Source organism: Puntigrus tetrazona, chromosome 5, assembly GCF_018831695.1.
Source record: "Puntigrus tetrazona isolate hp1 chromosome 5, ASM1883169v1, whole genome shotgun sequence".
Taxonomy (NCBI): Eukaryota; Metazoa; Chordata; class Actinopteri; order Cypriniformes; family Cyprinidae; genus Puntigrus; species Puntigrus tetrazona.
This window is the reverse complement of record NC_056703.1, coordinates 23,636,169-23,661,421: the sequence shown is the minus strand read 5'-3', so window position 1 is coordinate 23,661,421 and position 25,253 is coordinate 23,636,169. Positions and strand designations below refer to the sequence as shown.

The 25,253-nt window shown below is 36.8% G+C and overlaps 1 protein-coding gene across 3 annotated transcripts in view; it reads right to left on the bottom strand.

The window, feature by feature from the left end:
* Window positions 1-23,052, bottom strand: part of fer (fer (fps/fes related) tyrosine kinase) — a 31,570-nt gene extending 8,518 nt beyond the window's left edge. Inside the window, exons 1-16 of one of the 3 annotated variants that reach the window (XM_043239337.1) lie at window positions 22,894-23,051; window positions 16,541-16,863; window positions 16,201-16,374; window positions 14,416-14,515; window positions 12,043-12,226; window positions 9,784-9,921; window positions 9,499-9,618; window positions 9,204-9,326; window positions 8,010-8,199; window positions 5,812-5,907; window positions 5,517-5,720; window positions 4,727-4,849; window positions 2,767-2,823; window positions 2,035-2,150; window positions 1,805-1,899; window positions 1,544-1,667 (exon numbers count right to left, since the gene is read on the bottom strand). In XM_043239337.1, coding sequence (XP_043095272.1) covers window positions 1,544-1,667; window positions 1,805-1,899; window positions 2,035-2,150; window positions 2,767-2,823; window positions 4,727-4,849; window positions 5,517-5,720; window positions 5,812-5,907; window positions 8,010-8,199; window positions 9,204-9,326; window positions 9,499-9,618; window positions 9,784-9,921; window positions 12,043-12,226; window positions 14,416-14,515; window positions 16,201-16,374; window positions 16,541-16,750 — 2,054 coding nt within the window. In that variant the 5' untranslated portion in view covers window positions 16,751-16,863; window positions 22,894-23,051. Of the gene's footprint in view, window positions 1-1,543; window positions 1,668-1,796; window positions 1,900-2,034; window positions 2,151-2,766; window positions 2,824-4,726; window positions 4,850-5,516; window positions 5,721-5,811; window positions 5,908-8,009; window positions 8,200-9,203; window positions 9,327-9,498; window positions 9,619-9,783; window positions 9,922-12,042; window positions 12,227-14,415; window positions 14,516-16,200; window positions 16,375-16,540; window positions 16,864-22,692; window positions 22,812-22,893 lie in introns of those variants that run through there. The other 2 variants (XM_043239340.1, XM_043239341.1) reach the window with 2 other exon arrangements.
* Between the last annotated feature and the right edge of the window lie 2,201 nt (window positions 23,053-25,253).

The following is a 25,253-nucleotide window of genomic DNA, read 5'->3' as shown; positions in this document are numbered from 1 at the left end:
GAGGAAGATCTCTTCCATCCCCAACCGGTGATTTAAGATTCTAGTCTACAGCCACCGCTGTGCGTCTCGCTGGCGTTTATGCTGAGCAGACATCCTCTGCCATACAACCATATTAGGTTGTCACATCCCAAAAATTGCTTTGCTGACATGAGATGGGGAAAGACAGTAGGGGGGGAGCAGAGGAGAGAGGGGGGAGCTGACAGAAAGGTGCTCAAAGCGCCACCTCCCCTAACATGATCATGTCTGATAGTAAATGGATTTTAGCGGGGTGCTGATAGAGCCGTGGCAGTGTAAGCGCCCAGAGCTTATTCCTGTGCTGAGACTCGATTGTGAGCGACATGTATCCGGCCTCAAACAAGCACAATGCACCAAAGCTTATTTCAGTTTAAAAATCACCACCGGAAAGAAGCAAGAAACATCAGGCTCGTTGACAAACAAATGCACAGGATCACTTGATATGCACTGCAATATATAGCATTTTACATAATATTTAACAACTTCTTATAGATCAAAATTGCCAGGCATAATTAAATATGCTGCTGTTCGCTGAAAATGCAAAAGACAATTTTATGTGTTTGAGGAAAATATTTTATGAAGACACCCTATATGATTTAAACCTCAAATTAACTCAAAAGCACCCGCAGGCCAATATTTTTTTATTTATTTAGCTTTTGTAATATGCCGTCTTTTCTAAAATGTTGACAATTGTGTTACTGGATGAAAAAGAATAAATAATAACTGAAATGTAGTACCATTGATTCATAAATATTTAAAAAGGTTGTGCAATCCCTGCTTATTGAGAACTGTGTTTCCAGACATAATTACTCTGTGTGTATATTTGGATTAAAGGCACTTTACCAAAAAAAACACATTGCAGATCTGGCAACCCTGGCTTGAACTACAGGTGTTTCATAGGGTAAATAGAACCACATTAATAGTGCTCTAATGCATTTTTATTGCTTTAATCTGGACAGCCGATGGCCAATAGTGCCAATACAGATTATTGGCCCATACACTGGTGCATCCCTAATTGTATTATAATAATCATTTTTCACTCTGATGCAGTAAAATGTGCAGAAATATTGCACAAAACACTATTTTTGTGTTTTTATTATATTTATAATGGCTTATATTTTCAACATTATGCCCCTTATTATGCTTAAGACTATTGTAACAGATTGTGGGCATTTTGCTAAATATAATATGAATGAAAAAGAATAATATCATTTAGTTTGTTTATATAGATCATGATAGCATATATATATATATATATATATATATATATATATATATATATATATATATATATATATATATATATATATATATATATATAGATATAAAGATATAGATATAGAGATATATAGATATAGATATAGATATATAGATAGTGCCCCAAAATGTCCTATAACAGGCAGTTTGTTAGTTGTTTTTTTATAAAATCTTGTATATTACTTATACTCTTTGTCTTCTGGTTTTAACCTGACATGTTTTGCTATGATAAGCTGTACGACTGCTACATCCGGAACATTATTTTCCTCACCTGTGTATGCAGTTCTTCAGCTCCAGGTACGCCATTCCGGCAGCAGCGTCTAATGCAAATTTTACCAGTTGCTTTGTCTTGAGGTCCTCTTTTTTCTTCCTTAAGAATGATAAAAAGTCCCCGCCTGTTGGAAAATGGCAAAATAAATGAGCTACAGATATGCAATGAATTAGAAGATACACCAGCATCCCAAACAAATTTATGACACATGAGGAAGGGTTTCAGTGGCTAATGGCTGAAGCAAAGATCCAGTTTACTGACCTGGTACGAGCTCCATTACTATGTAAATGGGCTGCCGTTGGGTACAGACGCCTATTAACTTCACAATGTTGGGGTGATCATACTGCTTCAGGATCCTAGAGGTGGAGTTAAGCATAAATGAATACGGACATGGCCGCATTATCTCATCGCTCATTTTGAGGAGAATATGAACGAGGCAAACATTATTTCTTGAAGGAGATAAAGAGCAGGTGTGATGAATGTGGGTTCACCTGGCTTCTGAGAGGAACTTTATCTTGAGGTCTTGTGGGAGATCTTCCTTACAAGTTTTCACAGCCACCGGAGTTTTATCTCGCAGCGTTCCTCTGAAAACCTCGCCAAAATTTCCCTGAAACAACGTTTGTCCGAAAGCATTTCTTAGTGTGTAATTTTACTGATTTAAATAAAAACACCAAAAAGAAACATACACCATAGTAGTAGTACTACAAATGGGTCATGTCAGAGTTCAGTGTCTTGTAAAAAGTTGTAGTTCCTACCACAGTGTTTTTTCCCCCACTTACCATGCTAATTGATCCATAAGCTAAATGATGCTTAAGTTAATATGCTATTTGAGTCTATGCTAAATAAGTCTTTCAGTCACCAAGGCTCCACTTACTTTATCTAAACTAAAACAGTATTATTGTGAAATATTGAAAAGATAAATGCATTTTAAATGCATTTAAAATTCTGAAATAATTTTAATAATGTGATTTGCTGCCAAATAAAACATTTCTAATTATTATCCATGCTGTTTTGTATTTTTTTTATATTTTCACTAAAACATTACTTACTTTTACTTTTTTTAGGATTCTTTGGTGAATTTAAATGTTCAAAAGAACAACATTTATTTAAAATAAACCTTTTGTAACTTAGTAAAATTCAATGTTTTGCATCTTAATAATTTATAAAAAATAACCACATATTTTGAACATTCCTAAACGCAAGCGCAATGGATACACACTTACTTTCCCGAGGAGTTCTCCGAGAATGACATCCTCGTGATTGAGAATCCATTTCTTATCCTGAGCAAACAAACAAAAATAGCAAATTATGTTTCTGACACTTGTTCATTAATGAACTAATGATTCGTGCAGAGACAAACAGAAGAGAGATGCTGAGCGTCCTGTGGGTCAGTCACTGTGCTACTGCTCTGATGAATGATAATGATGCAATTATCCTCTCATTCTCTAAAAGCACTCGCTTACATAGAGACATTGTGGGATAGATCTTTGGAATATCTCTAAAAACATTTCTTTGTGCGTGAAAACGTATGTTATGCACAATTGTATTTAGAAACAAGTATACTGTCATGATAACATCAATGCACAAAGAGGTATTTCGCAAATAATACCATCACAATTTCATTCCTAAAGGTGAAGCGGGAAGATTTTCCATAATATTCCTTAAAAGCCACAAAACACTTACTTTTAAAATGCATGCATTTTCTGTGATTTTCTTTCATTGTGTTTAATTGAACATTGACCCCGGCTGCTTTTACTGGCATAAATAGCAAATGTAGCACTGCAATCTACGTTTGAGGGTTCAAAGAGGTTCAGACAATTAAAAACACACACACAGATGAAAAATGCCTTTCTAAAATCTCAATGCATTTACAGCAGCATTAATGAGAACAGACATTTATTGCAACGCCGATAATGGCATCAATTAAAGAGCCATTATTCTAAACATCTTGAAGAGTGACCTGCAGTGTCAACACAAACCTGAACAATAACGCACTCAATGTAAGAATCCAAAACCCAACACAACAAAGCAAGCAGCGGTGTCTCCATTTTTCAAATTGACCAAAAATGAACATAATGGCTATAATAAACATCGATCGTGCTGCTGCTGCGGCTGCCAAGATATAAGCAACGGAAAAAAATTGCTCTAACAAAAATAGCTCCAAACCAAATCATAGTTTGTCCATTCTCTGCTACCAGACGCACTTCAAACCTCTTCAGTGACTTAAAAATGAACCCACTTCTTCTAAAATCGCATTGCACGTAAAATCATGTTGTATTTATATGTTTAATTTAGTTTATTAGTATGCTACTATACTAAACGTTTTTCTTAGTTTGCATGTTTCTCAAATCAAATCTGCTAAAATGATAGAGTTCCAGGTGCATATGTATATGTATAACATATGTATAATAACCCATAACGATGTAGCACCTTATAATGCATCATTCAATCTCATTAATAATTATAACAGTTAACGCATAATGACATTTACCAATTAACTGTTACAATACGCATTTTAAATTTGGTCAAGATATAAATGTATGACAAAGCACAATTCGTCCTTTTATAACTTTTTTGGATTTTATGTCAATTACATGTGCTGTTTTACACGGCCTGAACGCATCCCAGCATTCACAGAGGTCTGAAAGTGTTTTTTTTTTTTTGCATGCTGCAGCAGAAACATCACCACCATTATGATTTCAGTCAACATGCTCGGATGAGGTGCTTTACCCCCGTCATCAAAAACCCATCAGAGGAACAGCATGGCAGGTAATCATCCGACCTGACGGATGCGCACATAGACACACACTTCCTGGGGGAATCCAGCCGGTGTAGACCACATCAAAAAAGGAGTTCAAACTGATATTTTCTAAACCATTACAATCTTTTTCTGTAGCCAAGCAGAAATCAGCACACACACACACACACACACATCAAATCACAGGACTTTACATCAGCAAGACAGGTTGATTTGAGAACTGAACTGCACTGCACAACATCAATTTAATGTTCAATGTAGCTGCACACGTTAGGGAACATGAGCAATGTGCCGTCCGAATATCAGTAATAAGGAACTGGCTGCGTATTGGAAATATAGTCATAGCTTTAGAAGCGAAGACATATGAAATGACTCTAGTGAGAGCAGAACAGCTAGTTAAACTGAAAAGAGAGATGATGTTTCACCTTTATGACAGGGTTCAGGAGCACGACCCCAGATTTCTTGGTGATGACTTGCTTAGTTGTGTAATGATGCTCTATGAGCTGTGGGATGGTGGGGAAGCCAGTGCCTTCAAATCTGTACTGGTTCTGCAAACAAAAAGAGATGCATTCATTTAGACGGTGTAGTTTGCTTATAAAATAAAAATAAATAATTGTGTGTGCTAATTCCCTGTGTCTGCACGTCTCGCTCTACAAACAATGAAGCTGTGAGTTTAGTTACTTCCCCCTCCTTGCTGACAAATATAGTGTAGCCATTCAGCATCAAAGCTATTTTATTAACAAAAGTCACGGGGCAGAGCTGACGAGACGTTACTGTGCTTCTGAATGTTTCTGTGTGTGCAATGTGATCACCGATCTCGGTGTAAGAGATGTGTGCAACATGTTTCTAAAGAACAGTAATTAAGCTGACTCTGAACAACCAGTGCATTAAAAGGGTTACTCCGCTCCATCTGCCGTCAGTGGTTTAACCATAATGTTATAAAGCGACGAGAATACTTATGCTGTACTACACAGATGCGTCTTATACATTTACTTATGCTTTTATTTGAATGAAAACAGCATATCCTTGCGTCGAATTTTAATGACAAAATGTTCATTTTGGGGTAGAACTGAGTATTTAGACACACAAACACTCAGGTACAAATAGTTCACACAAATACATATACGCCATCATTTTAAATCATTCCTTATTTACTCGTTGTTGAATCTAATATTCTTTTTGGATGGATAACAATGTTTGGGGTCATGTACTCACATCAGCAAACTGAATGATGAAATGTCTGCGCTGGGCATCTGAGAACACAGACAGCACATATTCTCCAGGTTTGCCGTGGCTCTCGCGCACCAGGAAGTCTCCCTGCTGTTTCAGCAGCTCCTGGGCCTCTGTCCTGGGAATGGCCCCGTGATACCACTCTTGCTCGCCCAGCGGTTTCTCACTGGTGGGTATCACATCAAAAAACTGAGGAGAAACAAAGAGGCAAAGAACAGGACAAATAAAAATGAGGAAGGGATGATGAAAAAAAAGCAGGAGATACGCTCATAAAACTTACTGATGAAGAGCCAAGCACAGACTTGGGCGAGCGGATGATTCCAGCGATGGAGTGTCTGAGGGTGTCGAATTTCGATACCTTGTCTTTGCTTTTGTCCTAAAATATAACGTATTTTTCAATTACTACGTTTTGCAGTACAATCATAAAGATTATAAAAATACCTTAAGGAAACACTGCATGTTTTTGAAAACGGGCTCATCCTCTAACTCCCCCAGAGTTAATAAATTGAGGTTTTTTTAATCCATTCAGTCGATCTCCGGGTCTAACGAGAGCACTTTTAGCATAGCTTATTGAATCCAATTAGATCAGTAGCATCGCATTCCAAAATGCGATATTTTTCCTATTTAAAACTTGACTCTTCTGTAGTAACATCATGTACTACAGAAGAGCCGGTGCAATGATAGATACTAGATATGTAGATATCTGTGGAAAACAGTCTCTAGCTTGTAAGACACTCTCCCTGTGCAAGCATGAGGTCTGGCTCTTTTCATGAGCTGCGTGATATCACTGCACCTGCTGCGGCCATGGTACAGCAGCAAACTTCCTTGATTATTATGCCGGAATGGGAGTATAAAATTTAATAAAAGTAATGGAGTAATAAAACTTTGCAGACACTTTTTGTAGACAAAAAATAAATCTCATTTACGAATCCCTGCAAAGTATTCCTTTAAAACAATCAAAATGCATCATTCTGTGCATCAATGCACTAGAAAAAAAAATAAAACTGGGAACACACTGCCCTCTTCAGCAAACTTCAACACCAGCAGCATGTCAAATAAAACTATACCTCCATTACACAACTAATATTGATGTGTATAGATGTGTGTGTGTGTATGTATATATATATATATATATATATATATATATATATATATATATATATATATATATATATATATATATATATATACACACACACACACACACACACACCTGTTGTACAATTTGCATACATGATTATTTGATATATTTATTAAATAACCCAACAGACCCCATGCCTAACAACTGGACAGGGTGTCTGGGATGTCTGTGTACCACGGCAACAAAAACCATTACAACACAACAACAAATATCATTGAATGTTTGCTGGACAAACAGAGTAGTTGACTGTAATATTAATTCTGCTACAGTTAGTACTCCAAGTTGATATAGTTGTAATTATTTAGATATATTTCCTTTCTAGCCAATTTGTTACAGAAAACAATCCTATCAGTTTATGGCACAGGGCAGATTTAGAGCTGCTCTAGTGCAGCGGCACAGTACTTCAGGGAAGTTTTGATGCAAAAATGTAGGAAAACACTATATATGATATTTTTGTGTAATTTAGTTTTAGTCAAAATTGAGTGCTGAGTGAGCAATTAGGAATCAAGAGCATGCAATAGAATATTGATCTTATGTTTTAATGTCTTTAAATTATGTAAACTGACTCCATTTACAAACTTTTGTCCGTTCTGTTCTGTTGTCAGTGTTTTTCTTTCCGGACTTGGTACTAGTTTTCATTAAGTGTCACCGGTCCACCAGTGGGCCCACTGGCGCTCTTTTATTTGTCGTCTTTTTTCTCTATCACATATTTTAAAAATCATCATAAATTCTATATGATTCAAAAGCTTCACACCTCAGAATGTATGCTGCAAAAAACATTTTTTAATCACACATTGCTTTACCATGGATGTGGTACTTCAAAACAGTGTCTTCCCCTTAGTGGGTGGAGTCAAGTATCGTATTACAACGACAATTACAATCAAAACTTTTTATAATCTTGACAAAATACATATCATCAGAAAGGTCCAAGTCTCACGATTCCATATTTTGTGGTTATTCCTGTGATATTAGGAATATTGACAGATAAAATTATCGGTTATAAATGTCTACTTTTTTTTTTTTTGATGGCATCTGGTGCCTGTTAGTGGTATATCGGCAAAAAAAAAAAAATCTTGTAGAGACAATTTTGAAATCAAATATATTTGGTAAAAAAATAAAAATATATATATATATATATGTAAAAAAAAAAAAAATCTTTTAAACAATATTTAAAGCTGCAGTCCGTAACTTTTGGCTTTCTAGCAGTTAATAAACAGTACTATGTGCGTCTTGCACAAGAATAATGTAGAAGGAGATACTTCTACGCAGGTACTGGGTTACTAAATAGTCTGAACATAAACACTTATTATAGGAAGCAGCTCTAAGAATTGCCTTACCATTGAGTTGACTGAGCGGGCATCCTCTTCATAATTGACGACAGGCGGAGGTTCTTTGCCCTCGTTCTCTTGCATCTTCTGTTCTAGTAGTTCTCTCTGTGCCATCAGTTTGGCCTCCGAACAGCGCAGCAGCTGGACCGTCTGTCTCAACTCCTCCAGAGACTGCTTCTGACTGAGTAACAACACCACGCTGAAAAGAGAGAGATCACGCAGCTCAATCCACAATGAACGCTTCCTTTTAATCTCTTTTTAAGGATGTTTGTCTGAACGTTACGTCAGAGGCAGAAGCGCTGTCGGGGTTATTTCTTCAACCAATTTTACTGCAAAATACACTAAATGTGTCAATAGTAAATGCATGCACTAATTAGCAAAGTGAACCAGCATCACGTTTATTTTGACACCGCACAGAGACAGAACGTCATGAACTTGCTTTCCATAGTGAAAATTGGCTCAGTAATACACCATTTCTAAAAGTATCCTAGAGCAAATTTGAAATGTCATCCACGACCAAGACACGTAAGGACAAACGTGAATAAAAAAAGTGAAATGTGAAATATAATGTCTATAAATTCCTTCATACACCAGCATAAAGTTTAGTTGGCTAAAGTGGTATTGGAAAATTCAGGTGTAGAGCAGAGCAGCACTGCCGCCCATTTGCAGAGGTGATTATATCAGCATCTCTTGTACTGGATTACCCAGCAGACCTTAAAGAATGTGCTGAAGCTGGACAAATCCTCATCTAGCCAGCACAACAGCACAGTTCAGTGAGCTCCATCAGTCCGAGCCCTTTCATCTTCACAGAGGTGCTGAGGTCAACACGGATCGGTCTGCTCAACCTAATGAATCTCTATGGAAACACTTGAGTTCTCCACACTCCACTACTGCATCCATTGTTATAGCTAACACAGAGAGAGCACTGCAGCAGGAATGACCACGAATGGAAATTCAGTCAAGAAATGGTTTCAGTAAAAAATAAATAAATAAAAAAATCCCCTGCTGCTTGATATTGTAGAATTACTTGTCCTGAATTAAAAACACAGCTACTGTAAACGAACACTGCAAACCAAAAATACTGGCTAGATATTTCCTCTGGTATTCCTCCAGCAGTTAACACCAAGCACAATTTAAAACCAAGTTATTGCATGAAAAAAAGAAGTATATTCTGTGCGGTGGTTAAATGAGGTTCATTCTCACTCGGATTTCTTCTCATAGGTTTTGGTAGATTCCTCGATTTTGTTCTCCAGGTCCAGCATGAGCTCCTCTTTGCTGCGTAGACTCTGCTGGGTTAGGAGCAGCTCCTCTGAGCTGGACTTCAGCCTGAGATCAGTTAAACACACATTGTTATTATGTTATTTACCATATACGGTCTACTACTTAAAACTTGTAGCTTAAAAAAATAACTCTGTGTACCAAATATAGGGATTGAAGCATTCTTGCAAATCTTGCATCTAATACCCAAGTGACGATGACTGAGAAATGAGCAACTCACATTGCTTGTAAACTGTCTGCTGTCAAGTTATTCCACAGAATCTCATTTGCTTGAAGATTCTCGGTTTCTTCTAATAGCGTTGCATCAAATTCTACATTTGGTTCTTTGGCTTCTGGTGATCTGTTGGGAAAATAAGATTTCACATTCTGACAAATATACAACAATATATTTAAAATGTACTATTGACATTATTATTTAAAAAAAAAAAAAAAAAAAAAAAAAGACTTTGATAGCAATTAATCAGACATTATAATCAATTAGCATTTTTATTCAGAATTGTCTTACTTATAAACTTCGATGAAGTTGTCATACTCTGACAGTGGATCGATTTGGTCGATGGAAGTGTGTATTTCTTTGTGGACCTTTACTATTTCATCTGTTAACAGGCTGGTGATTTCACTGTACTCCTCCAGAATACCCTTACTGGAATGAAAAAAAGAAATCATTGATTGTATGCATTTATGATTTTACCATGTCACTGATATGAGTTAATCTACTTGGATTATTATTAACATTAGTGGTGCCTATTGAGCTCATACTTAAAAGAAAGGGTTTTGAACGAACCAATTATTCTTCTGATTATGCAAACTACAAATCTATTATTGATCATTTGTGAACCTGGACCACAAAAACTTAAGGGTCATACGTGTGGTTTTTTTTTTTGATTTATACATCATCTGAAAGCTGGTTAAACAGACTTTTCAAAGATAAATGGTTTGTTACAATACACTGAATGAAGTTCTTAGCAAGATATATTACTTATCTAAAGGTTTGATACATTTATGGTTGGAAATGAACAAAATATCTTCATGGAACACAATCATTATTTAATAACTGATTTTTTTGACTACAAATATGCCTGCACAATTTATGGGTCACGCTCGGCTAATCAGTAGTTCTAAATATATAACTTTTCCCTCACTTTATGTCTAGCATTGAAGAAAGTTCTGTATGGTTGTTTGACCCACACTGAATGGTCATATATAATGGAGCGGTGGATTTTAAATCAATCCCAGAAGGCTCTTGCAAATGTTTCCTTTGTGTGGATTAACCTCCACTTCAGATTACCGCAAACTCTGTGATTAAAAAACAGCTTAAGAAAAAAAAAAACCCCAAAGACACTTCTGTTCCCCGCTAATCCTCTGACAGCTATGAGATATTGGATTGGGTCTACATCATGCAGTAAGGTTTTTAGTGTAGCTGCTCTGGTTGTGCAAGGTCTACAAGAAAAGATTTTAGTACGCGTGGCGGTCCAAAGCGTTCACAAGACCCAGACACAGAACAATGCAAGCACTACACTGCCCTCCACAGTTCAAGAGGAAGCTGTATTCTCATGTCCGTGCTTAAAAGCTTACGTGTGCAAAACCCATTTAACTGCACATATATCTATTATATGCTATAATTGGTATGCTGTTATTAAACCGTACAATGCTTACACACGTGACCCTGTCGCATGGGTATGTTTGTAGCAATAGCCAACAATACGTTGTATGGATCAAAATGATTTATTTTTTTTATGCCAAAAAAATCACTAGGATATTAAGCAACGATCATGTTCAATGAAGATATTATGTACATTTACTAATTTTTGATTAGTTATATGCGATGCTAAGAACTTCATTTGGACAACTTTAAAGGTGATTTTCTCAATATTTAGATTTTTTTTGCAGCCTCGGATTACAGATTTTCAAACAGCTGTATCTCGGCAGGATATTATTCTATCCTAACAAACCATACATCAATGGAATGGTTTTGTGGTCCAGGATCACATGTATGAACTACTGTTCATAAATTTGGTTAAGCATTTTTCGAAAAAGTTACTTTTGTTCAGTAAGAACACATTAAACTGATTAAAAGTGGCATGTACTTAAAATTTACTTAAAGTGCCATGCCATTTTTTAAACTTTCTATTCATTAAAGAATCCTAAAAAAGGGAAAAATATTAAACAGCACAACTGTTTTTGACCTTGATATGAATAAGCAATATTTCTTGAGCATAAAATCAGCATATTAGAATGATTCATAAAATATCACGTGACTTGTGAACTGCCTTTTAAAACATTTTAACAGAATTTTTCTAAATATTACTGCATTTATAGTATTTAAAATAAATTATTGACAAGTATATGTCTAACCAACACTGAACTTATATTTGTTGGGATCCTGAAATGAATATTCTAGACTATTTTTATCATTACAGCCGCATGTTTGTTTTTTTTGTCTAAAAAAAAAAAAAAACTTAATTACAAAAATGTTCAAACTAAATTGCACAGCAGATCAGTAGGTTTCAGGTCAGTTAAACAGTAAAGTTCCTTCCTACATCTAGAAAAGTAGATCAACCTCAAAATGATCATTTAGATAACAGTACAGTTCAGTAACAATGTACAGTTTTACTTATGAATCCACTTGTACTTAAGGATTCAGTTGTAAGATGCATTATTGTATTTGTATTTGAAAACTAATGGACAGACTGAAATGATTCTCAGCTGTGCTACTGTGTGAGCTACAGGAAGGCCTAGTGTAAAAAGCCCAGAAGTGACTCACAGTGCATTGATCATCTCCTCCTGCATCTTCTGCAGGGAGTCCAGCAGCAGAGGCAGTGCAGTCTCGTGATAGTGCTCCTGATGCAGCTGTGCGCTTTTCACCGCTAGCACATACTGGTTGTGCAGGTTATGCAGTTTCATGGTGGCTTTGTCGTAACGCTCACGAGCTTTCTCAGTCTCCTTGCCTGCAGGAGAGAGAAAAGTTGTTGTGCCGGTGAGATGAAAGGCGAAATCCCCTGAACACCAGCTTGAGTTGTGAAAGCTGTGCAAGCTATAAATAAGCTGTGAAAAATGTAAATGTGTGTGTGTGTGTGTGTGTGTGTGTGTGTGTGTGTGTGTGTGTGTGTGTGTGTGTGTGTATGTATGTATGTATGTATGTATATATATATATATATATATATATATATATATATATATATATATATATATATATATATATATATATATATATATATATATATATATATATATATACATACATATAAAATTATTTTTTATTAGGTCTGAAAGAAAAATATTTTTTTGTAGGGTAAACAATTGCATGTAAATGAATTGGTGTGAAGTTATGGAATTTTATTAATTGAACAATCCATAATTATTTTACTGATTTTCCATTTCAAATGCTGCCACTTTTAGTATCAGAAACCAACATTTTTTTATTTTAAAAGTAGTACCAAATATACCTTAAAGAGCCCTTAAAATATTGTCTTTGACAATGGGGTATAGAACCACTGATCAAAAGACAATGGGGAAAGGCTCTATAAAAACTAATCAAAAATATAGTGTAATGTGAAGGCAAGTAAAAGGCAACCAAAATTAGACATTTTCCCTTGGTTTTATAAAGAAAGCTTAAGCCTAGTCCTAGAATAAATGTAAATCTGAGCTGTTTTAACTGAAAGAAACTTTCACAGACTGATCTTAAAACACGTCAGTGCCTTTTGTTTTTTTTCCAAGGCATGTTTATAAAAAACTACTTAAACTGAACTATGGCCTAATCCTGGCTTAAGCTAAGCCCTGTCTATGAAACCGGGCCCTAGGGTGGACATTAGAGACCTACAGTGCACAATACAGTAACAATTCTCTTTTTATTTTAAAACAAACTAATTCAATGAATTATTAATGGCACAATAAAGTCATTTCAGTGTCATTTGTGAGTGATGGCCAACACTTGTGGTCTTGGCACCTGGGACTCTAGTCTACTTAAAGGCATACGAGTTCAGAACAATATGAGAGTATGCGATTAATAGCAAAAATATTCATTTAAATTTTCTGTTTCCTGTACTTTTTCTCAAATGATACTTTGCATTTTAAATCAAACTTTTAAAAGTCTGTTTAGTAGTGCCCCTATGTAATAGACAACACAAATTAACAATTGCGATTGTTAATTTGTGTTGTCTATTACATACAATTTTGATAAAAAGCGTTTTTTTATCATTTTTACAACCAAGTTCCACCTACCAATTTGATTGATTTGTCTTACACTTGTAAGTTTCTCAACATTTCACACTTTTGGGTCATGTGAGATCCACAAAGTGATGAATGATGGAACGCCCTTAGCTTTGAAGCGGCTTTGAATCCAATGCAGTTACTGCAGACACAGTATGGACTAAAGGGTCGTTTCACCCAAAATGTAAATTCTGTCATTATTCCTCAGCCTCATGTTGTTCCAAACCTGTAAGACCTTTGTTCATCTTTGATCCACAAATTAAGATGTTTTTGATGAATTCTGAGCTCTCTGACACAGTCTTACATGATCAAGGTCCACAAACGTATGAAGGACATTGTTTAAATAATCCATGTGATATCAGTGGTTCAACAGTGATTTTCAGAAGCTATGAGAATACTTTTTGAGTAAACAATGTATGCAATGCATGTACACGACACACAGAACAGCACACACTGGTTATGTGTGTGACACTCCAAAATAGTGAGCGGGTGACGTGGAGACGACAAATTATTGGGAAGTCATTACTTTTGTTTTCTTTGTGCACAAGAAGTCTTCTTGTTGCTAGCTTCAGAAAATTACGGTTGGCTCACGGTAGTCAAATGGATTATTTTACTGATGTCCTTACTAGCCTCTTGATCATGGTTCTTTCCTTGCTGTCTAAGAATCCTTTTTGTAAGACTTAATCTTTGAAGATGAACAAAGCTCATCAGGTTTGGAATCCACAGGTAATTTATTTTGGGTGAACTATCCCTTTAAGACACTGACCTTTACTTCCTGTCACTGAATGTGGATACCAGAGCTCGTTTTTCATTTATTTGACTGAAGAAAAAATAATTGCTTTGTGACAGACATTTTATTTATCGGATTCATGACAAAACGAATATTTATGATTTGAAAAAACAAGGAGAGAATAAATAAACAGCTCACCTTTTACAACAGCCTCCTTGTATTTGTCTCTTGCTAAAACAGCGTCCTTAGTTAACTGCCTGTAGGTGCATTTCAACTTCTCAAGATCGTTTTTAGTTACCTGTGAAGGACAGAAGCCAAGTTAAACCTCATTCATCACACTGGTCCTGTTTAAACCTGGTATTATGACGTATATTCAGTGATCTAATCACAACTGGTCAGCTGAGCCTGATTACCATTTACACCTGTTCTTCACAGATTTTGTCACACTCTACATCACTTTCACGATATAACTGAAGGCAACAAACAAATATAACTCAATGAATAAAGTCATTGCTCAGAAGCAAGTACAAATGGCGGATTTCAATAATAATCTGTTTTTTAGGTAGGAATTGATTGTCACTATCAAAACGCACCCTATAACATTCACATTAGCTCATAGAGGGGCAAGTATAGGCAGCCATTTTGCGATTTTTAAAATACATTCAACCACGAGAGTGTCTATTCTACAAAAGCAATTGCTTGAATGTATTTATCATTACCTCTGGAAGTGCTTGACATGACTTATACACCATTTAGATCTGTATTTAAGGGGACACTCCCCCTGAAATGAATCAGTATTCAGTGACATTAACCACTTAACCCCATGTCTTTTCAAAACAGTAAAAGCTTTGTTTGTCCTCTGAACACAGTTTTAAGATATTTTAGATGAAAACGATTGCCCGTTGAATACATCTACCATCAGTGGTTCAGTCTGAACGTCAGGAAGTGACAAGAATACTTTTTGTACACAAAGAAAAACTTTATTTAGTCTCCTCTGCGCTTTCTCCTCTCTGCAATCACCGTATCTCCGTATTGAAGAATATCCACTGAACGCACTACGTATGCTGTTCTGTGTCAGTCGGTCCACAAGGATGCTCTGTTTTTATTTAAGTTAAAGAGTAAATGCATGAAGAAAATGTTAATGCGGCTGATAGAAGACTGTACATAGTTTTTATCTTGGAGACAAAGAGAAGACAAATTATTGAATAAAGTTGTTATATTTATTATCTTGGCATACAAAAAGTATTCCCGTTCAAATATAGATTTGAAGCACTGATGGCAGATGGAGTATTCTGACAATGTTTTTCATAATTTACTGGATGCTTGTCAGTGTAGTTTAATTGGCAGTCAATAAACCAGTCACATGCCTCTTAGTTTTCATCCAAAATATCCAAGGACAAACAATGCTTTTACAGGTTTGGAATAACTTGGGGGTAAAGGCCAATTTATACTTCTGCGTTGGACACATGCGGAGCGCTAGTCTGCAGTGTTACAGGCCTAACAAAAGAAGACAACAATGCAACAGGAGAAGATTACATTCTTTCAGTCATGTACCATAGCAGATCAACATGAATTGTTGCAGACAACTACTGATGTATAATACCATTGCTTAGTTTATTTTAAATAAGAAGGTTTAACATTAAAATATATAAAAGCGATCATAAAAACAGACAAAACTCAACTACATACGAAGGGAGGGGTTCTGGCAGACCAATCACAGCGCTTGCGGTCCGTGTAGAATTCACTTCAATTTTTGTAGAGGTGCACATCAGTGTTTAAGCCTGTGCGTTTCTGCGTAGGCTATGGCGAAGGTTTGATGCAGATGTATAAACTGAGCTTAAGTGATTATTGGCAAAATTTTCATTTTGGGGTGGTGTATCAAATTAATGTCATCAACTTGTGTTCGGGTTAATGAAAACGTGTCTTCATACCAGGGGTAAACAGGGCCACTGGTGTTCTCTGAATGTATAAAAAAAGGCTCACCTTGTGCATCTCCGACTCGATCTGCTGGTGGAGGCTCTGGTAACTCTTCTTCACCTGCTGCTTGTCTTTGATCATCATTGTGAGTCGGTGGAGAGGTCCTGAGTTGAGCTCCTCAGCGTGGCACTTCATAATCTTGCTCAACTGCTCCGTCTGCTGAACCATGTGAGTCCACGACTGATAACAAAAACCACATACCAAGATACAAAAAGATAGAATAAGAAATGTGGGTGAGTGAGTGTGAGAAATGACGAGATAAAACAGAGACGGCAGGTTACAGAAAGCAGGTTACATTAAACATCAGCTCCACCTGCCAATCCGTAACGAAGCTGTGGGTTATTACCTTGGAGACCGTACTGACATAGTTAATCTGAGAGGAGTTGTCATGCTTGTCCACCTGCTGACTGATGTTGAGCAGGAGAGATGCATATTCCTTATCGCTCTTCACCCGCAGGGTCATGAAGCGCTTCACCGTCTCCAGCAGCTTCAGCTCCCAGTCCTGCAGCTTCACCAGACCCTCGTGGGAGTTGCGCAGGTCCTGGCCGAACCCCATCTTGCTCGAAAGGCACGCACTTTCTCTCTCTCTCTCTCTCTCTTTCTGTCTCTCTCTCTCTCTTGCTCTCTCTCGTTCAACGGGCTGTGCTGCTTAGGTCTGCATTGTTACTGCTGTTAAGAGAAGATGTGGGTAGAGATAATGACCGGTTAGTTGAAGCGTATGAACACATGTGCAAAACTCTATTCTTTAGATAGTTTTATATGGTTTATCATTATATATAAAGTTTAAATTCAATGACTCTAAAATGCCATATGGCTTGTAACAATTTTTCTTACATGACGACAGCATGTGAGTGTACATATCTGAATTTCAATGATTTTTTTTTCATTATTTATTTTATTTATTTATTTTTTACTAACATATATAATATATCTAACTATCATATATTATAAATTTGTCATTAAGTTTTGGAGTCACACCACATGACACTACAACCTGAACTAACATGGTGCTGTCATAAATTATTTGATATTTTAAGAGACTTTCACATTTTACAGGTTGATATTCGGTTAACATTAAAAATGAACAGTACTAAGCGTGTTGGTCACACCAGGTGACTTTGATATGACTTTGATATAATAGACTTTCTGACCCTGCAGTTAACTACCACGTTCAAGGCCCAGAAAGGTAGTAAGGACGTATTTAAAATCCATTTGACATCAGTGATTCAAAGATAATTTTGTCCATGTCCTTACTACTTTTAGGGGTCTTGAATGATCAAAAATATCTTAATTTGTGATCCAAAAATGAATGAAGGTCTTGTGGGTTTAGAACAACATGAAGGTGAGTAATTAATAACAGACTAATAACAGACATACATATATATATATATATATATATACATCATATATATATATATATATATATATATATATATATATATATATATATATATCCGCACTGAGCCGGACTAACGCACACAAGGGTGCTGGACCAGACGGTATCCCTGGATGTGCACTACGGGCATGTGCAGAGCAGCTTGCTGGGGTATTCACAGAGATTTTCAACATGTACCTTGCCTAAGCAGCTGTGCCAACATGCCTCAAATCCACCTCCATTGTGCCAGTGCCGAAAATCTCAAGCCCAGTGTGCCTAAATGACTACCGCCCTGTAGCACTCACACCCGTCGTTATGAAGTGCTTTGAGCGACTAGTCTTGTCACATCTGAAGGACTCTCTGCCTTCCACACTGAATCCCCACCAGTATGCCTATCAAGGCAATAGGAGCGCTTTTGGGGAATACACTTAGACAATAAAAACACTTACGCACGGATGCTGTTTGTTGACTTCAGCTCAACATTCAACACTGTCATACCCTCTAAGTTAATTACCAAACTCAGAGATCTTGACATTAACATCTCACTGTGTAACTGGGTTATGGACTTCCTGACCAACAGACCTCAGCATGTTAGGTCAGGCCACATCTGCTCCATTACGGTTACTCTCAACACTGGAGTACCACAAGGCTGTGTGCTGAGCCCCTTCCTCTACTCCCTCTTCACCCACGACTGCAGGCCTGTGTTTGGATCTAAGTCCATCATCAAGTTTGCAGACGATACTACAGAAATCGGTCTCATCAGCAACAACGATGAGCCTTCAGAGAGGAGGTCCATCATCTGGCCACGTGGTGCAAAGACAATAATCTGCTCCTTAACACCACCAAAACCAAGGAGCTCATTGTGGACTTCAGGAAGGCGAGAAGAGGCACGCATGATCCCATCCACATTAATGGGATTGCTGTGGAGCCAGTCTCATGCATCAAGTTCCTGGGAACCTACATCTCTGAAGACCTGTCCTGGACCACCAACACCTCCAGCCTGGTCAAGAAGGCTTATCAGCGTCTTTTCTTCCTCGAGGAAACTTAAGAAGAACCAGCTGTCCTCAGCCATCCTGGTGAACTTCTATCGCTGCACAATAGAGAGCATCCTAATGAACTGTGTCACAGTCTGGTATGGGAGCTGCTCTGTTGCTGAGCGTAAGACACTTCAGCAGGTGGTGAAAACTGCCCAGTGCATCACAGGAACTCCACTTCCATCCATTGAGGACATTCAGAAGAAACACTGTTTGTGTCGAGTACGCAGTATTCTTAAGGACTCCTCTCACCCTGCCCACAAACTGTTTTTCCTCCTGCCATCCGGCAGGCGATTCAGATTCCCCCGGACAAAAACAAGTAGACTGAGGAACAGCTTTTTTACCAGAGCTGTCTCACTACTGAATTCTGCCCCCCACTGTTTGTTTCATTGTCCAACCCCTGTATATTGTATAAAATATATATAAAAATGCAGGTATAAACTTCATAACATTACACTTAACAATTGTTGAGACAGGTTTAGTTTTCTAAAGCCCTTAATTTGCTTGCTTGATTTGACACCCTACAGAAGCAGCTAAACAAATGACAATTAAAAAGGCTGTTGAACACAATCAAATTTTTATTTCACAAAATAGTCAACTTCTATTACTTCCCAGTAAGACAAGATACCTTTTACCAGACAAGATGTTATGCACAATAGAGAAAGCAGACAAGATCACAAACGACAAAATCTATGTACACCTCAAAGCCCGATCTAAAATAACCACGTAACAATAGCATCATAAAGCAGTCTTACCTTGTTATCAACACGTCTACATTCTGCTACATGACCTACCCCGACCAGAGCGTGCAAGTGAAACAGAGAAATATGCCTTAAACCGGTGAACATTTATGCCAGGTTTTCTAATGCAGGTTAATTAAAAGAGAATGCCGTTTATCGAGTGCGAATCAAGGGAAAACAGACTTCCTGTGTGACGACCGGCTGATACCCACAAAAGTTATAAACTCAAGCCAGTTAAGAAAACACACCTAAAACGGTCAATGGCTGCTGAACTGAAAGCAAAGCCTGTAACACAAAACTACATTTTTACACCTCCAGTTCCTTTCTAAGCAACTACAAAAAAATGAGAACAACTTCAGGTATGTGTGCCTTCAGGCTAATGTCTGACAATGCACCAAACAGAGAAACACAACAATAGTATTATAAAACTTCTACAGTTAAAACTAAACGCTTTTACTATCCAACTGTGACGACCATGTTCATATTCTGTTGTAAAGCAGAAGGTTGTTTAATTACGGAGATTAGTAATGTAGTTTAATACTTCACAAAGCCCTTAATAACCTTCTTATATGAGAGCGCATGCCTTCTGCTCCCCTTCATCCACACAGCTCACGTTTAGCTTATAGACCACCGATTCATTAAGTAGCTTACAGAAAGGCAACTCTTTTGAGGATGTTTGCCACTAAAAGTGATTAAGGCAATTGTGTGCGAACAACTTTGTTACTTCTCATTATATGATATTCTTGTTTGTGGCTGTTAGTGCTCTGGAAATGCAATAATAAAAATGGCATTATTGGCATAATAAAAAAAAAATAAGGAAGATAAAGGTCTATTTTATGTTTAGTTATAATACCAAAGTTCACAGTAATTATTTAGTTTGTTAACTGGATGACACAATAAAAAGTAAGCCAGTTAAAAGGTCTGTCTTGCGCGGGATATTTTTTTCCATTAACATACCAAAGTTTAAAGCCATTTTTTTAGTTTGTTAACCAGGAGACTACAAGAGGCGAGTAAGTTGTGTCAGTTAACCACAAGAAGAAACCAAAGGGGTCAGTGAGATGGATATTTCTGATCAATTTGACAGCAACAGCTATTGTTGGTTTCCTGTAACAGTTACTGTTCAGACTAACACTACCAAAGGTGACGGCTCTTGACAGATATACTATTTAGGAAGTTTGCTTAAATATAAATATGCTAAGAATGTTGACTCAAAATCATCTCTTAATATTTTTGCATGCCAATAAACATATTACATGCAAGTTCGATATCTTCCTGATAGAAGGTGGCTAGACTTATTTCTGACAGAAAAAAGGAGCACTTCACAATATAAGGTCACTAAAATGCAAAGTCCGTTGCAAAGAGCAACTTTTAGCTGTTTTTAGTATCTCTGCTAAGAATAAAGACGATTTACATTATTAGTCATAGAATATAATCACTTTAACACTTTCTCATATTCAGCGATTCAGACAGAATGTCGCTGGAAACACGAGCAAAAGTTTTATCCACTATATCATATTCACTTCACAATGTGCTATATCTAAAAATCTGTGTTACATGGTCTTTGAGGAAATATGATTTCATAACATGAAGATTCATTACATGTTTTGACACTTGGTTCGATTGCTTGGTCCAAACATAAGCTCAATTTTAACCCTCTCTGGCTCTCTGCGGGTCTGAGTTCATGCTGTAAATCCATTTCACATTATCAATAGAAAAAAGTAAGTATATAAATGCATATTTCTAGTGGCTGGCCAATATGGATTTTTTTTGGCCTATTCTGATATATTAGCAATATAAAGTGGTTAAGTGTGACATTATAATAAAAATTAACTACATATACATATATACATATATATATATATATTATATATATATATGTATGTGTATATATATATATATATGTATATATATATATATATATATATGTGTATATATGTATATATATGTATATATATATATATATATATATATATATATATATATATATATATATATATATATATATATATATATATATATATATATATATATATATATATATATGTATATGTATATGTATATATATATATATATATATATATATATATATAAAAATACTATTACCTAGTATTTAGTGAATTCAATGATAGCTCAAAAGCAAAAGCCTGAGCCATCTATTAAAAAAACATCATAGAGCTGTAAAATAACCAGTGTGCTGTATAATCCTCTCTCACCCATAACACAATTAGGCTGGTTAATGCACATCAGTGGGAGTTTAGCTCAACAAGGATTTGCTGTGTGCTACAGAACAGCTCTGTGGGGGCACAACTGCTTGAATAGCACTTCTGAGCACACCAGCGGAGGAATGCGTGTCCTCTATATGAGCGTCTCAAGAACGGGACACCAAACTCCACACGTAAACAAAGTCAGCTGCTTTTGACCAACGTCTCTTTATGTTAACATAATGGCGGATCAGAGACTGATATTGGGTGTTCTTCCATTGCAATCTGGGTAAATGCCTTCTGGGTGATTCTTACCACCTGTTTTATTACTAAAAAGTTACTCGCTGGGTCTCAGCCCAGTGGTTGTGACAGCTTTCCCGCAGGAAATGAACAGCATGTTACTCCGAGTCCAAAACACTGTTCAAATCCAAAACACTAGTTAGACTCCGAGCTGTCAATGGTACAAACAGACCACAACAGACTTGGAATCAGTCAAATAACTGTGATTTACTTTATTAAAACACATGCATATATGTTCTAAGCATGTAGTGGCCACACAATGTGTTTGCACATTTGGATTGTGGCATATAAAACTAAAAAAGTCACTGCATTATACCAAAATACGAAAGCAAGCTATTAAAAAAATAATAATAAACAAAACCAGCACAAGCACACTTAACAAAAAAAGTTAAGATAGCGTGCAAATTAAACACGATCTTGTTCACAAACGTTGATGTCCATCGAGTACTACATATATCAAAGTATCTCTGATGCCATAACTGAACTTGATTCATTTAAATAGTTTATGATTATCATATAAAAGAGGAAACTGTAGATTTCCCCTAACGCGATTCAAAGGAATGACCGATTTCCATAGACACGAGAAGCCCTCCTCAGCATCCCCCCGGACACAGACTGACAGAATAACATTACACAGTCGTATAAAGCGATTTGTCAAGCTGAGTAAACCGCAGTATAGCTGGTTATCTGCACAGCACCAGTTACACCGCTGTTGTCAAAAGTTTAAAAGCAGTGGCGGGCGACTTCGCTTTGTTTTCGCATATAACACCACCTCACGCATCCATAAACGGCATTAATAACATTTACGCGACACATGACAGACTGCAGAGCATATATTACAGGCTTACTGAACGCGTTCACTGGCTTTCCTGTGCTGCTGGGACGTTAGCCGCCGCTAGCGCTGCCCTGCTAATGCTGCCTGGCCTTTTCCTCTGGAAAAACAGCAAAACAATTGAACGCAAACGCGCGTAACCGAGCCCCGCGCCGCGCCAAACGCCGCCCGCCTGCCAACGACACCGCATATGCGATGGAACAGCAAACCTTCTTACTGTAAAGGTGTATTGTGGTGTTTGTCCGCGTTTCCTGATTCCTCGGTATTCCTCTTTTCTTTGACTGGGTTGGAGGAGTCGAGCTGGGACTCGGGAGGGGTTTCCGCTCGGCTCCAGCGCTGCCACAGGCTTATGACGCTCACCGCACGACCCTCGGCCCGTGCGCGCGCGCGCGCGTGTGTGTGTGAGTGTGTGCGCGCGTGTGCGTGTGTGTGGGGTCGGGGACCCCTGACGTGCACACCTAGCTGAAATGTCATTGTGTCTAAGTAAGTCATTAGAGGACAGAGGGATGCTCGTTGTATGGTCCCTGACACGAGGGCTGCTGCAGTACAACGTTAACTAACTGTGCGGATATCGAGTAGCTCAGTTTCGTGCTCGTTTGAAATACTTTACTTTAAGAGAGAGCCGGTTACTTGTTGAGTGTTGAGATTAAATGGATGGTCAGCAGATGTCTGTATCTTGACACCAGACACCCGCCTGTTTGCGGGTTAATCGTATAAATGTCCAGGAGATGGCGCTGTTTAATCCATTACCCCCCATGAATACACTCGTGGACTGTGGACTTTTTACAATCCTGTTGATGTACCTCCAGGCATTTTAAGTCCTAAGTATGCAAAATTACCCAAACCTAAAGCTGATTTATACTCAAGCCCTAAATACAAATCTCTAGGTTAGAAAAAGGAAACAATGCCTTACTTTGTCTGCCATTCATGTTTTGTTTACAGATTGTTTTGTCTATTTATCTGTTTAATTTAAGCTAAGTATATTTTCTAACCTTCGGTCATTTTATCCATTAAAATGGACATGTTTTGTTGTTGTTTAAACCAATAATATTTCAAGTTTTTCTAAAAAAAAAAAAAAGAGCAATGCCTGTCCATTGATTGGTCCGTGATCAACCAATCACAATGAAGATATGACTCCTAATTTAATCTGATGGAGGCGCGATAGAGGCGTGACGAAAGAGAAACATGACGAGACAAGGAGACGAGGAAGTCCACATTTTACTTCTTTTTACTTTAGATTTATGTTTATTGTAGCCGCATCAGCTCACACCTATCATACAATTAGTACTATCAAATGATAACATTCAGTGTTATTTTGAAGGTTTTTCAAAGTTACAGAACACGAGATTTTTTTATATAAATACCAGCGATAAGATCAAACTAGTCTTTATATTATCTTACCTTTTCTTCCACATTCTTACTGCGTTGTTCATACTTGTAGTGTGTTCTTTTAAAAATACTAGTTGAACTAGTTGGTGCAAGTGTATGATGAAATTATGGGGATTTATATTTTTCTTCAGTCCTGGTGTCCATTATAGTGGACATAAAGAAATATAATAAAAAATCAGTTGGCACAATTTATTTATTCCTTTGTTTGTTTATTTGTACTTATTTCTACATTGGATGAGAGCAAAAAAGAAATTTAGGTCTGGAGGGGGTCAAATTAATTTTATATATATATATATATATATATATATATATATATATATATATATATATATATATATATATATATATATATATATATATATATATATATATATATTTGTTAGAAACAAATTCCCAGTGTTAATTTAATTTACTATTGTAGTTGTTGTTAATATTTTCAATTACTCAATTTTTATACTTTCTGTTTTTATTTTAATTAGTTTTAGTAGTTTCCTTGTGTTGTGTCATTTTAGGGTTTTTTATATTCACCTTTTTATTATATTTTCAGATTCATTTATATTCATTATGTATTGTATATAGCAGTGGTTCTTTTTTAACTCACAGCCCACACAACCAAACACATATGTTTCCGCGGCCCACTGCAAGAAAATTTAAATGAACCTGTTATTTGTGTCGGGTTAGTAACTGAGTACTCAGAAGCATGACTTTTAACTGTCTTTATTGAATAAATGGGTAATGTTGAATAACCAGAAAATGTGCATAATAGGTCATTAATTTTTAATTAATTATGATATTTAATTATTACTACACATTTTTACGTACATTAGCAATATTATTATTTTTATTGATAATAACTGGCGGCCCCCCTGCAATACCGTTGCGGCCCACTGGGGGGCCGCGGCCCACAGGTTGAAAACCACTGGTATACAGCTTTAGGTTTGTTTGTGTGGGTGTGTGTGTGTGTGTGTGTATGTGTGTGTGTGTGTGTCAAAGAGCTTATTGGACTTGAAGTAAACTAATGGCAAAATAAACTGTGAATTTAACTAATTTTAATTAAATTAAATCATGATTTATGAACAGTACGTTTTGAATATGTAACTTTTACTAAACCTGGACGTGAATAGTTAGACCGCCCCCTAGCGGAAGCGTTAGATATGACACGCGCTGTCACGTGATTGTCAGCAGCAG